The sequence below is a fragment of the Rhinatrema bivittatum genome, chromosome 6 (assembly GCF_901001135.1).
Source record: "Rhinatrema bivittatum chromosome 6, aRhiBiv1.1, whole genome shotgun sequence".
Lineage (NCBI taxonomy): Eukaryota > Metazoa > Chordata > Amphibia > Gymnophiona > Rhinatrematidae > Rhinatrema > Rhinatrema bivittatum.
Window position 1 is genome coordinate 327,607,781 of NC_042620.1, and position 15,053 is coordinate 327,622,833.

At 51.5% G+C, this 15,053-nt stretch overlaps 1 protein-coding gene across 1 annotated transcript in view; it reads right to left on the reverse strand.

Moving 5' to 3' along the window:
• The window catches only part of PGK1 (phosphoglycerate kinase 1), a 43,714-nt gene that overhangs the window by 13,591 nt on the left and 15,070 nt on the right, over nucleotides 1–15,053 (reverse strand). The window contains exons 2-7 of the mRNA XM_029607642.1: nucleotides 11,770–11,820; nucleotides 9,981–10,136; nucleotides 9,740–9,884; nucleotides 6,707–6,810; nucleotides 4,732–4,851; nucleotides 1,843–1,957 (exon numbers count right to left, since the gene is read on the reverse strand). Of these exons, the coding sequence (XP_029463502.1) occupies nucleotides 1,843–1,957; nucleotides 4,732–4,851; nucleotides 6,707–6,810; nucleotides 9,740–9,884; nucleotides 9,981–10,136; nucleotides 11,770–11,820 (691 nt within the window). The remainder of the gene's footprint in view (nucleotides 1–1,842; nucleotides 1,958–4,731; nucleotides 4,852–6,706; nucleotides 6,811–9,739; nucleotides 9,885–9,980; nucleotides 10,137–11,769; nucleotides 11,821–15,053) is intronic.

A 15,053-nucleotide genomic window follows, 5' to 3' on the forward strand; every position in this document is an offset into this window, starting at 1 on the left:
GCACCAGCCCACCCCCCCCCCATGCCTCTCATCTCTGGCACTGCTGTGATTTTTTTTTCTTTCACTCTCCTCTCAGGGACCCAACACTGAGTTCTGCGGTCCCTCCTCCTTCCCCACCAGCGCTTTCTCCCACCTGCCCCCCCCTTCTGCTCTAACAGCAATCAGGTTTAAAACGCGCCTTCAGCCCGTGCTGGCCGCACATTTTGCTCCCTCGCCCCGTTTGCTTTTCTTTTTTTTTTTTTAAACTCCCGATTCGTTAGCATCTCATTAGTTTACTGCACTTGGAATTAAAAAGAAAAAAAAAAATTTCAATCTGTGCATTAAAAGCGTTCGCTGGATTTCCGATGATTGCATTGGCCCGTTAATGAGATCTCTGTATAACGATGCCCCCTATCGATCCACGGTGCGACCACACCTCGGGTACTGCACGCAGGACTGGTCATCCCCTCTCAGAAGATGCAGCAGAACCAGGAAAGGTGCGGAGCAGGGCAACCAAAATGATAAAGGGGGACTGGAACGGTCCCCTACGAGGTTCCTGGAGGCCAGGTCCATTAACACGGACTCTGCCGCTCCCTAAATCCGGGAACGAGCAGCAGGTTTATATTTTGTTTGTTTGTTTGTTGGTTGCCTGGTGCCAGGCTCTAGGCGATGCACAGAGCACGTTCATCTATAATGAAATCAGAAACATAAACCCGCAGTACAGCAGAGCACACTACATGGCCGAGAAACTTAATGGTGAACAAAAGCCCTCGAATTATAAACCAGAAGGGCAAGGCAGAAGCAAGCGGCACAGAAAGCTAAGCCTTAAGCAGGGACCGAAACGCTTTGATACAGGGTCCGCGGTGAAGACGCTCGGGCCCGGAATTCCAGAAACCCGAGGCGCCCACAGAATACACGGCCTTTCCCGAGTTTCTGCCAGGCACGCCGTGCGCACCGAGGGAACGCTCAGGGAGTCCCCCTTCCAGAAGCCGGGGCGAGAAACGCCAAGCACTGCACGAGCCCACAGAACAGAAATCTGTGGCACCAGCATCGCCCTCCTGGATTCGGACTCGCTGGATTACAGGAGGCCGGGGAAGGTCAGCAAGGACCAAAGCAAAAAGTGACACCTCTAACGCCACAGCTGGAAACCGGATCGGCCTAGTCAGAGACAGGATACGCTGGGCCCAATGGCCTTATGTTCCTGAATATTTAAATCGGAAACCTCGATTGCTGGGGCTCTCTCAAAGTCCTTACCGGGCACACGGACCCTGCAAAAAGATGCAGAGGGCACTCAGCATTCGGGCAAGAGGTGGATGATACATGTAACAAGTTATTTACGGTCTGAATGAAGAAACGAGAAGAGGATCGGGCAGCTGCTGGGGTCAGGGAGACAGGGCGGAAACATCTGACAGCTCCAGAACAGTAGGATTTTCATCTGAATTTTATCTGTAAAGTCCCAGGGCTTGTGTCTTACTGGTTATTTCCAACACGAAGAGCCACTCCAAGCACACGATGCTCCCGGCAGCAGGGAGTCACTTAAAAACAGAGGAAGAGGCAAGCAAAGCCCAGCGGTTTTGTCCTTCTCTTTCGGATTTTTCACTCAAATCGGAACCAGGGCTGGGAACGGACACCACGAGCCTTTGCTCATAACTGCCCTGGAAAGTTTCCCCTTATTTTACATCCCCAGTCATCGCGGTGCCGCTCCTTTGCTCAGGAGCCATGAGAGCGGGGACCTTTCCAGAACCCTGCAGTAATGGGTCCTAAACCCTGCCCCATTGCACCGTCACTGCATCCCCAGGAAACAAATCCAGATCCCTCCCCGCGTGAGCCTCCAGGCTGGCCCCACACACACCCCCCTCCTACCTCCATGTTATTGAGCACTTTGAGGAATGTGAAGGCCATGCCACCACCGATGATCATCTCGTTGACTTGATCCAACATATTGTTGATCAACTGGATCTTGTCCTTGACTTTTGCACTGGGAAGACATGAAACAGAGCAGACAGGTATAAACAGGGACTCCCTACAGCCTCAGCGTTCACCGAGACAGTCAGTTACACCAACCCATCGCTCTGATGCTCCCCCCTCAGCCTCACAGTGCAGGGCTCACTCCAGTTCTGGCTGGAAAGAGGGCACCTGCCTCCCTGATGTAAATAGCTGGTGTTTGTGTGTGTGAATCTGTACCGTGCTGCGTATTGTCCAGTAGCGCTTTAGAAATTACGAACAGTAGCAGAAATCAACCACACGGAAGTTATGCTGCGCAATATAGAGATGAAGGAACTCAACGAAAGTTACAGGCCTGAGCTGGATCCAGTCATGCCTCCTCCTCTACAGAAGACCTTGCTCCAGGCACAGCATGGGAGAAAGTCTGTGAGAGGCGTGGGCCTCTATTTTATGAAGAAACTCTACTAGGGGCCCGGTTTAATAAGGTGCGCTGAGCTGCCAAGTGCATGTGCTTCTTCTGTGCACAAATTCTGCTCCCGATACAGCAGGGAGCTTTGCATGCAAAAAACGTGTGCGCACAAACCAGCGCAAAACCGTGCACACAAATTAGTGCTCCTCCGATTAAGTGTCATGTTAATGAAGGCATTTGCTAATTACCCCACCGTGCAGAGAGGTGCGTTGGGATACTGCATGGATTCTCAACCCTGGAAATGTAACTACTGGCAAAGGTGGAGTATGGTTACTCTATGGGGCTCAACCTGGTATCGGGGTACCGGGGTGTCCTGTACTCTGGATTCATGCACTTCACACACAGTTTATGTGCAAATCAAGGGGTTTTTTTGGACACAAAGCATCTTATGCACAGAGAAAAATGCTTTATGCAAGGCGACACTGTGTGTGTGCAGAAAATGTTTTATGCACCCATTTTTTGGGTTAGTGGGCTATTTTCAACTCCCGATGCATCAGCATACTGTTAGCTTACTGCAACGGGAGCTAAATATTTTTTAGCACATGCATTAAACCGTGCACTGAATTTCAGCGGCAGTTTTAACACGCAGCTTATTACATTGGCTCTTGATGTTTGCAAACACTAAAGGGGCTTTCACTTGTGCAGGTTTTTTTTTACTGTGCTGCTCCGGGTCCAGTTTATGCACATCCCCCCAGCTGCATCTTATTTATTAGGGTCCTTTTGTTTTCACTTTTTATACCAACTTTCTGCAAAAGGTTTCTGGGTTTTAGCAAATGTGAAAAATCTGTTTAAACTGATTTTTCCACCCTAATTTTAAAAACATGGCTGCAGGCCCAGATTCTTTCCCTGAGAAGGCAGGCGGTGGGGGGGGGGGAGTGCATAAACTGGGCCCGGAGCAGCCCAGTAAAAATAAAACCTGCACAAGTGAAGGCCCCTTTAGTGCTTGCAAACATCAAGAGCCAATGTAATAAGCTACGTGTTAAAACTGCCGCCGAAATTCAGTGCATGGTTTAATGCATGTGCTAAAAGATATTTAGCTCCCTTTGCAGTAAGCTAACAGTACGCTGATGCATCAGGAGTTGAAAATAGCCCACTAACCCAAAAAATGGGCGCATAAAACAATTTTCTGCACACACACAGTGTCCTCTGTGCAGAAGATGCTGTGTGTGCAATACCCCAGCATGCCACTAGGGTGCGCTCACAGCGCACAGCCCAGCCAGCAGTACATTAGTGCACTGACCCAGAGGCTAAAAGCTTCTGCTGGACCCTGGGGACAGCCCATCCACAAACGGGGGGCATGGGGGAGAGCCGTAGACATGAGCACAGCACCGCCCTCTAAATGAAGCCCAGGAACCGGACACTAAAGCAAAAATGCAAAATTCACAGAAAGCTGGTGCACGGTGGCTGTCTGTCCATCCCCCGCAGCAAGGGAAAACCTAAATCTGTTCAAACCAAATCGAGAAAGGGAGGGTGGGGGGAGGGGGCCTGCACACACAATTTCACCAAATGCTGCCAACCTGCACAGAACAAAACAGGTACAGCCAGGCCAAGACCTCCCCCAATGGAGCTCCAGCAGGAGCACAAGCACAGAGGAGGTGGGAGGATACATCGGCCGGGGATTTCTTTTTGGTTTTTTTGTGGAGGAATGGGCAGTGCTGCACTGGGCAGGACGGAGGAATCGCACTTTTCTGTCACAAGTGTTGACTTCTGCGATTCTCCCCCCCCCTCCCGAGATCAGCCATGCTGGGAATACGGTCATGCATGACCTCACGTGGAACGATATCATAGGGGCTCATGCTGTGTGTGTGTGACGTCATCATGTGTGGCATCACAGCCAACACAGACCAATCAGATCGCAAGTCAGCCTGAGCAGTTTGGGACCACTGCTGCCCTCCAGGAATTTAGGGGAAAATTACACTGCAGCAATTTTAATGAATTTCTGAAGACCACGGCTCACTGGGCTGTTTGACCGAACACGTGTGCATTTCTGGACAGGATAGCGTGCTCTAGCACAAAGGGGTGGGGGTCATGACGTGACGCCGCAAGGGAGGCGGAGCGCGGGAGTAACGTCAGAAAATGTTACTGGGTGGAGAGGACGGAAAACGCATGGAAGTCTTCCGGGGCAGATAAATAGTAACAGAATTCAGGGCAGCACGGGATAAGCACAGAGGAGGAATTCAGGGGGAAACCAAGGCAAGGCAACAGGCAGCGGCTCGGGCAGCCTGGAGGGGGCCTCGCAGCCCTGGCCTGCCCTCCGTTACAGCGCAGGAGGGAGGGAGGGCTTGCGATCCAGTGACAAAACGTTCTGGGATAGGACGCGACGTGTGGACGGCTCTTACCCTCCCAGGATGGCCAGGAACGGTCGTTCTGGGCTCTCCAGGGCCCTGGCAAAGTAGTCCAGCTCCTTCTTCATCAGGAAGCCGGCAGCTCTCTGGGGAAGGTGGACGCCCACCATGGAACTGAGGAGGGGGACGGACACACACACAAAGTGGATTAAAAAAAGTGGAGAGAAAGCGTTAGTAAAAATGGTTAAATCTGCCATGAGACTCGAGCGAGAGCCGCCAGAGCAGGAAAGGAAAACGCACAGGCGAAACGAGACTTGCAGGCTTCACCCGCCGTCATAGTCAGGACTGGTGCAAGGGTGACGGACGCCCTAGGCAAAACCTCAGCCGTCGCACCCACCCTCACCAGCATTCCTCTGCCCCTGCCCCTCTTACCCCCCCCCCCCCAGCTCCAGGACCCACGGCAGGCTAGGGGGGCACTGGGAAGCATTTTCCCAGCTTCCTGCACTGCAGGCGAGATCCAGGGAGCGCAGCGGGCGCTCTCGGCACTGCCGTGGATCAGGAAGCTGAAAGCTGTTGCCACAGGAGACGCTCAGCAGAGCGAAGGAGGAAGGGGAGGTGGCAGCGAGGACACTGGCAGGGTCTCATCACCAGGGCAAGGTTACAGCCCCAAATGATGCAGGCAGGCCTGGTCCAGTCCTACCGCTGCCACCACCACCGGCCCAGGTCATGGTCCCTGCTTCAGTAAACTCCGGCAGGAAGCTCAGAGAGCGCGTGGTAAATGCATCGGTCGTCTGCCGGCAGAGCCTCCCGTGCAGGGTTTCCCAAATGCTCACATCTACCACTAATGCCTCCAGAAACTGCCCCCCCAAAACAAAAACAAAAAAAACCCCAACCATGAACGGTGCCGTTCAAACGGAGAACCCAACAGTCTGGATAAAATGGACCGGCCTGCCGACGACGGGATGCAAGGAAGTTACCATCACATCAGAGCGAACCCTCGCGTTCTGTGTTCACCTTCCCTAAAACCCACAAACCAGTGCCGGAGAAATCCAGCGGCACAAGTCAGCACCAGAACCTGAAGAGACATTTAAAGTGTGACAGTGAGGACCCGCGCTCCTGGGCTGGAATAACCCACACCCCCCTCTCTCTTGCTTTTTAAAATATTTATCCAGTAACCACGAACACATAAGAGAACAAACGACGGCGTGCAAGGACAGGAGATTACTTCAAGTCACAGAAGCAAGAGTCCAGTTTCTTTCTGCTCCTTTGGGTTCACGGGTCCCGCGAGACATCCCTTGCATAGGTTTCTTCCCTCCCCACCACCGTTTCCACATCCCCTCCCAACTCAGCCAAATGCCAGCCCCAGGTTACACAGCAGGGCTCCCCTGCAATCACAGGGGCCTAAATCCAACCCCTTGGTATCACCATCGGACGGATTCCTTACCCCCCCCCCTCCCCCCCCCCCCCCCCCAAGTGCTGTGAATGCTGCCGCCACAGCCCTGCCAACTCTGGGGAGGAGAATCCCGGTCCCTCCTCCTCCTCCTCACTGCCACCAAACTGGCCCTGCTCCCCTCGGGCCTCCACCCTGCTGAGGGCAGCGGTCAGTTCAGGATGACCGCCTGCTATGACCGGGCGCACAGCTCATCCTATCAGCCAAGGGTGCAGAGAAGGGACTTCACCCCCTTCCCCCCCCCCCCCCCCAGCCTATCTACTGCTGCTCAGTTACTGCTGGCACAGGCCGGAAAGTATTTTAATCAGGGACAGGTAAACGAGCCCCCACGGCACAGGCCTAGGGCTTCGTCAGCCGGTAATGAGGTGCGCCACGGCTGCTGAAGTGCCGGCCCGGGTAGGAGCCGCGCCCCCGAGCTCCCACCAGGCACAGTTGCTCATATCATGGAGATCCCCTGTGCGGCTGAGACACGGCGCAAATTAAGAGAGGTACAGGGTCCGGAGGGAACTCAAGACAAGGCCGCCACAGGCTTAACACCGCCTGCTCGCGTGGCTCTCTCTCCTGAACATCCCCAAGTACCTGTGCGCACGGTGAGCCGTCCCGAAGGCGTCGTTGACGTACACGTCTCCCAGCTTGGAGAGGGACGCTCGGAAAGCCTCCACGTGCGCAGCATCAGCCTTGATCTGAAACAAAAAAAAACAACACACAACGGGCAGCATCTCATCCATGAAAGCCGGACATGAGCACCTCGTAAGCAGGACGGGGCTGGTCTCTGCAGCAAAGGACAAACTGTTACACCCAGGCAATCGTTTCGATCTAAAATCTTCCCAGAAAGGGTAGTATATGCTCTTCTCGAAAAGATTCCCCCATTCTGCCCTTAAAGGAAGAGGCAAAAGGGCTCAAACAAAGCAGCAAGGCCCAATCTTTTTCATCCACTATGTTTAAGGAGCTTCCTCACATTGTGCCTATAATCTGCCACTAGACGCAGGCAGCTCAGGGCAGCGTCTGCTTTGGGGTAATTTGCCAGGGACTGCCAACATTCCTGGCCGTCTTGGGGGGCAAGAGAAGCCCAGAAACCACCACTCGACGCCTTGAGATTTTCCTGTCATAGCCTCTGCCCTTCCCAATGGTCAGGGCCTCCTGCAGCGGCCTCCCGGGGGGCAGGCCAGAACCCTACTCTTCATCCCATGCCCACATCAACCTCAACGCAGCTTCTGACATCCCTGCCCCGACCTCCCCCCCCCTCCCCCTCTGCCAAGGCTGTGAGCTTTGCATCCCACCGCTGGCACAAGGAGCATCAACCCAAGCAAGCGATCGGACTTCGAGGCTGGACACCAGCGCACGCAGGGGATGCTGGCGCACGGCCCCGGCGCTGGGGCCTATCCGAGCGGCCCAAATCAGAACCACCGGCGATGTTTAGAGCTGAATCCGCAAAGGAATGGCAAAGAAGAAACATTTTCCCCCAAACTGAGCAGACAAGTTTGCTCGAGTTCACCAACCCAGCTAAATATGTAATTCCAACCAGCATAAGGCAAACACTGGGAGCTGTGCGGCACTCGCAGGCCCGTGCTGGTGGTGCGAGAGTATCCGAACGCTATGGCAACAGTAAACACCCGCGCCAGGACAAGAATGAAAGCGCCGGCCCAGCACTCGTGTGTTTGGATTTGCAGAGCTGGTCTCATGAACGAGGTGATTAATGCAGCTCTCGTTAGTCCACTTAAATACACAGAAACGAAGAGCAGGAAGAAAGAAAAAAAAGTCATTTGCCGCCCCAACCGGAGGAGGAGGAGGAGGCAGGTTGTACTGGACTAACCTGCAGTAGGCCTTTCCTACAGGACGGAAAACAGCTGATAAAAAGGTCAGAGTCAGATGTGCAAGGTCACTCGCACAAAACACCGACGGCCCATTATTGTAATCAAACAGCAGCAGACGTGGGGTAGAGACACAAAAAAAGGCTGCAGGTTTCTGTGATTCACCTGCAGGGAACTTCACGTCAGACACCGCTCCCCCTCTGAAATGCTGGGACGTTATTATCTGGCACCGTCTGCCTTCTGACCTTCCTGCCCTGGCACAGGGCCAACCTCTCCTCGTAGAAACCTCAGCAAGTTGGAGCTTCAAGCCAGAAAAAGATTTTCAGGCCGCCCGCACAGCAAGGGCCGCACCGCCACCTTTTAAAATCAGGCAGCTAAAAACCCCAGCAGACCATCGAAGAGCACGCCAGCACCGCGGACACTATTAATGCACACTCTGCCCTCAGATGGCCCGGCAGCGTAACCCCCGGCTCAGAGAGTGTCCTGTGTCCGTCTCAAAAAGGTCAGCTCCCTTCATGTCAGCGTTTAGCTCCACTAATTATACAAAGCTGTCCAAGGACTGCAGATTAGGTGGGGGTCAGCAAGGCTAAGAAAAGCAACTGCCTAGGAGCCGACGCTTCCCTGACCTTCAAGAAAATGTCAGAGGTAGGCAAGAGCAAGGGAGTCAAAGCTCCCGATTTAAAGCTGATCTATAATTAAAATTAGTTCACATCAAGTCCTTCCCTTTAGAAGTACAGGAGCGTATGTAACATCTCCCAATCATTAAAGCAGCACAAAGGAAAAAGAAAGCTTTTTCCATCAATAAGCAGGTTGACTTAGCCATTGCATACAAGTGATGTCATCCAGCGGCACTAAAAGGACTTGTCTCTCCTAGCCGGAAGAGTTCTGAGCTCTACCGAGCATGTGCAGAAATCCCTGTACAGGCTGTGCCTCGTGAACCTCCTCAGGCATCTTGTCTCCAAGTACCAGAACGGACACGTACTGCGTCGCTCCGTACATTTCTTTTTAACATAAAACTTTAAATTTGATATTTTCTCTTACTAATCCTTATATCTAGTTGCCTCGCTGCCTTATGCGGCACCCCCAGCAGCACTTTTCAGTACTACTCAAAAAAAAAAAAAGATGAAAGAAAGAGACTCTTTCAAAAGACGTTACCTCCTCAGAACATGTTGGGGAAGAATAAAAAAAAACCTGAGTGGATTCAAAAACTGCATTTTCAGCAAGGTACGATCCGTCACAGACAAGAGCTCTGCTATCAATGCCCTGGGCCGAAACACACCACTGTGGACAGAAGCTACTTAAAGCTGAGTTACAGATCCTCCTCCCACAGTGCAGCACTGTCTGCCTCGCCAGCAAAGGGAGTTTTGCAGGAACTCCTCAAAGACCCCCCTCCACTGGGTCAGGACCCAGCCCCAGGGAAAAAGCAAGTTTACTTCCTGTAAACTGTGTTTTCCGTAGACAGCAGGAATAATTGGCCATACTAAATACGCCCCCCCCCCCCCAACTGCCCTGGAAAGTCAATTACTCAGCTAGCATTAGCTCTGCTATAGACTGAGGAGCTCAGGAGGCAACGCCCATGTGGGAACTTCTACACACGCTCTGTACAGCTAAAACATCTACTAGCTTGGAGAGTCCTCTCGCCCAGATCTAATGGCTAATTCAGCCCGCTATCTCGCTGGATTGTATCTGACCATTTAAGCAACTCTGCACAACCGCTCGGTGCTGAGGAAAAAGACAATCGCGCGTTACGGGCAAGGATAGGCTTGGTACTAATGAAAAGCTAAAAAGGAGGAAGGCTGACCTTGTTTCCAGAGGCATCTTTTCCCTTCCCTTCCTCCTCAACGTGGAAGCGGAGGTTTTCCAGCAGAATGATGGAGCCGGAGGCAGGGTCTGCACAGGTCTTCTCTACCTCTGGACCCGCACAGTCTTTCAGAAAGGTGATGTCCCTGAGGGGACCGAGAATTGCTTCATCAACCGGCTACAGAGCGCTCCCTCGCCCACCTCATCCTCCCTCCCGCAAACCCCGGAGTGGCCCCACTCACCTTTTCAGCAGAGTCTTCAGTTCCGCCGCCACTGGCGCCAGGGAGTATTTGTCAGGCATGGGGACCCCGTCGGGTCGGCCCAGGTGGCTCATCAGAACCACGGACTTGGCGCCATGGTCCAAACAGTACTGGATGCTAGGGAGAGCTGCCTTGATCCTGTCGGATGCAGTCAGAGGAACAAAAAAGAAAAAATGTCATTCCTGATGCACCGAGCAAAGCAAAACGGGGAGGGTTGGGGGCTTGTCCCCGGCTCACCTCTTCCCAGCAGCTTCTCCGGGTCGGTCCTGCTAATGCTTCCCGGCGTGGGGCACGGGTCCGAGCGCCAGGAGCGGCACTAAAAGGAAGCATTGCAAGCTCCATCCCCTGAACCCCCCGACACCTGCCTCACGCAACAATTCTGAAGCTCGAACAGCGGCCCTCGCAGTGCAAGAAGCAGGGGCGCAAGCCAAGGATTGTTACCTGTCATAGAAATGATTTCATACGGCAGAAACGCTGTTTGCTCAGAGAGGAGCAGGACGTGGTTTGGCATGAGCCCGCTCTTATTTAGAAACCCGCGGATCAAGGTTCTCCATATAAAGGAGGGGAGTGTCTTGATTTACGTGGCCATTTGTTACAAAAACATTTAAAACCACCATTGTGAATTTGCCCCGAGATGGTCCCTCTCTTATAATAAAAAAAAAAAGAAAAGAAAAAACCACCCCACAAGATGCTAAAAAGATGGACACGCAGGCTCCAGAGAAAGCTCGGCGAGGCTCCCTCGTCTGAACCAAAGGAATGCAAGAGACAAGCCACGCTGGGTCAGACCAAGGTTCCCGTCCTGCCATGGGTTTCCCTCACCACTAAGCTGGCGTCCAACACGGCCTGGGACTCTTCACCGAAAGGATGCATTCAGCCATCACATGTCAAGCCCGCCCGCCCCCCAGAAGCTCCAGCTCGTGCTTTGTAGTCACAAAACGTGATCAAGCAGATTTTGTTTTACTCTTTTAAGGGCGTTTATAGTTGATTTGTATTTATTGTTGAACTTTTTATTATTTTTCTTGTTGATATTGTATTTGTATTGTTTTATAAATAATGTTACATTCCCATGTTTATTTGGCCTGATATTTTAAGTAACTTTAAATGATCGTTACTACAAGTAGTTATATTAAGTTTAATCTGTTTTATTTTATCAGTGAATGTCTGAATTGTAAACAGCTGTGACTGCTGGAACAGTGCTAAATAAACATAGCAAATAACTAAATAAAGCAGCAACCTCCACGCCACCCTCCCCCAAAAAAATGCCAAATACCTTTGCATTCCTACAAGATTTATGCGAGACCCCAAGATAAACCCAGAAACCATACCCCACTGCTCAACTCAGAAAAGCAGACTGGGCGCACCCAAACTCGCCGAAGGATTCCTGCTTCGCTAAGGGGGTTACCTTCTACCCAAGGTCCAGGCTGGACATCTACCCCAGGCAATGCTGGAACCCCGTTAGGTTTTCACTATAAGCAGAGCCAGTGGGTCAGACTGGACCTGGATGGACGGAGCTCTGAATGTGCGCTGGGTACCCCGAGGTTCTGCCCGAGCCCAGACACCAGCAGAGGACTAGAGGGGCCTCTTCAGCATGATGTTATTGCATCTGAAACCGGAAGAGTCACACTCTCCTTGCGTTTTCTCTTCCGTTTCTTTACCGAACGCCGCGTTTCCCCCAGTTTGGAAGGCTCGGGCTGTCACGCCGCCGCTCTTAAAAGACAGAAAGATGCCCCGTGCACTGCCCTTACACAGCAGCCTCGCAATGCTCACTCACCTTTGGTTGTTCGTGATCTGGTTGTTCTTCATTGGAACGTTAAAGTCAACCCTGTAAAATAAAAACATAACACACACTAAATGTGGTTAAAGTGCACGAGCTTTACCTGTCTTCAAACGGCAGTGGTGAACCTGGGGATCAGAAGTGTTTATTACAGTTTAGAACTGAAAGAAGAATCTGAGCTCATCTCCTGCAATTTAAAATGCAATTTATTTATTTTTTAATTATTAATTGACCTTTCGTAATGAAAAAAATAAAATCTGCTTTGGGGAAACCAAAACAACCCAAACCAGCTGGGATTTCTGTACTCGCGTGTCTCGCGAGCGAGGCTTTTTTTCATGGGTTAGGCTCGGTTTGGGGATTTTCGATCCGTCAGCAGGTGACCCATGCCCACAGAACTGGCCTTGCCACAGGGTAGGCAAGTGACCAGCCCATGACTGACCACACAGCATAGAGAGAGACACAAAACTCAGACTCTGTCCTTAATGCCTGCTGGAAATCTCTGCGATGACTCCAACACGCAGCCGAGGTTTGACGCTCTCGCCCCCACCTGCAAAATGATCTCACTACACCGACACAAATGTAATTTAATTTTTCACTGTGTCAGTGGGCAAATGCTCAATTAATATAATTTGCCCAACAGCACAATTATGCTTTACACACACACACTCACCGCCCCCTCCTCTAGGATTGTCTATCATGAGGATAAGACTGATATAAACTTCTGAGGCTGCCATGCAGGGAATCAGATCAATGCATGGAATAAACATAGAAAATGTGCAGAGTGACGTCTGAATCCTTAGGGTGAGTACCTACAAGGCTGGTATCCTAAGAGAGACCCGTGCATCCTACCATGGATGCACCACTCCTGACCCAACACAAGCCCCGTTCAGACAGAGGGAGGGGTGGGCCAGGTAATGAGTGTGAGCTCACCTGGAAGGAAATAGGGGGATAAAACTCCGGAAAAAAAGAATCTCGGTTACACCCTGCAAAACCGGCTCCCAGCAGCGACAGCGGATCTCCAGCTTAAAACTGGAAGAGGGGCCACCCGGACGCACGTCCCAAGCACTGTGCGCAAGCCACACACAAGAAGCAAACCCTCCCCTCCACATTTTAGGCTGGGCAGAACCAGAAAACAACAAGGACCAAGGTCAAGGCCATCAACTAAGCCGGCAGCGTGCAGAAGCAATCAGCCTGCCCGACGCCGTCACCAACCGGGGAACGGGGGAGAGCGGGGAGCTGGGCCTAGGGAGGCTTTTATTCAGCCATCGGTGCAGCAGAACCTGCCGGGCTGACGAGTGGATGGCAAACGCTGGAGGCTCTCCCAAAATCGGTTTATCTGAGCTCCGGGCATAGGATGACCCCCTAATTCTCCCACCCCCGGCCATAAAGTCGTTGGCGGCTTCCCCTGTGCCTTTTGTAGCCCACAGTGGCTACGACTTCAGCGCTGCCGTGGGTGGAATAAGCAGCAGCAAAGCCACGGGCCTGGTGTGACCGTGGCAGGAAGCGAGCGAGAGGCTCAGCAGGCAGCTGAGGCCGAGGCGCTTCCAAATTTTATGGGGGGGGGGAGACTGTGGACAGAGAACACACCAGTTCCTGGCACCAGCTGGGGTTACCCATAGGACTTTCACTGGAGGAAATCCGGCAGGTCTTCACCCGTGCAGAGGGAATTTTGTCCAAACACACAAAGTCTGTGAGGTTAGTAAGGAGTCAGCATCCAAAATCTTGAACCAGGACAGGAGTCTCAGCGATCATGACTCTCTTAGCTGGGGGTCTAGAGTTTTACTTTACAGGCATCTAACGTGGAGGTCACTGAAGGCAACTTGATTCTCCATGGCCAAGCAGAGCTTCTGGAGAATAACATACGGAATCAGAACTTACATTTTGAAAACTTCCTGAAATCAACGCTTTTCACTCCCCAGGAAATATTTAAGAAATATACAGGAGGCATAGACTGAAGGGCCCTTGAGACTGTGACAGGCAGCTGAAAGCCCAGATGTCTCGCCTGTATTAGAGGCCTCACGGGAAGAAGTTACGAAACGAATTGGTACCTTGTGCTCAAATAAAGAACGAATGGATGCATGGAGAGAGAGAGAGAGAGAGAGAGAGATTTGTTTCAGTGACAAAACAGTTCCCCGGTGTTTAATGCTTTACTTAAGGAGCAGAGTTTCCTTACAATTTCATCAGAGTGCATCGTCTATCAGGGCAGAATATTTCCTAAAAGGTTTCTTGGGGGGGGTTCTCAACTCCCTCAGAGGATTTCCTGAGACACAAATCTCCCGGAGGTGACGGACCCTGCTGCCAGGTGACACCTGCCTTGGAGAGTTTATTATGTCTTTGGGTCCCGATACTGTAAAGCGGGAGAGCTTTGGAGCAGCTCTGGGTTTCCATGTTCTTGATACAATATCTTTATTTTCCTGTTTCTTCTGAGCTGGATAACAAGCTTTAGCTGCTCTCTTTTCCATTCAATGCCTATGATATGCTATTTCCCATTTCAATAGCTGCGTTTGAATAAGTTAAAGAACTGTTTAAAAAAAACAAAAAAAAAAAACCCCACAAAATTTGTATTGAGATACCAGTAAAGGAAAAGAAAGCCAAAACCATGCGGGATGAGTTAATCTTAGCAAAAAGTTTGGTTTCCACTGGATTTAAGTCCCGAAAGAATCAAATACGCTCGCCAACACAGGGCAATGGCGGGGAGCATGGAGTGCGACCAGAGTAAAGCAGGTCCAGAAAACAGTGCAGGGGACACCCAAGGAAGGGAAGCAGAGGCCGGCCTGAAGGTTTAACCTTTCCTACTGGGAACCCGTGCAACTGCACAGCGTGGAAAAGCAGGAGCATAAGGAGCTGCTCCCCGCAGATTAAACAGACATCAGCCTGCTCCACCTCCCTGCCCCAGTCACTTAATACAGTGAATGGGAACAACAAGGGAGGGGATCGATAAATTCGCCAATGACGCTAAATTATTCAAAGCTGTCAAAACACAAGAGGATGGTGAGAAATTGCAAGAGGACATTGCAAAACTGGGAGACTGGGCATGCAAACGGCAAATGAAATTTAATAAAGGACAAGTGCAGAGTGATGCACTTAGGGAAGAGAAACCCAAACTATAGCTACACAATGCAAGGTTCCACATTAGGAGTCACCATTCAGGAAAAGGATCCAGCTGTCATCATTGAAAATACATTGAAATCTTCTGCTCTGAGTGCCAAGAAAGCAAATAGAAAGCTCAGTATTATTAGGAAAGGAATGGAGAATAAAACAGAGAATATCATAATGCCTCT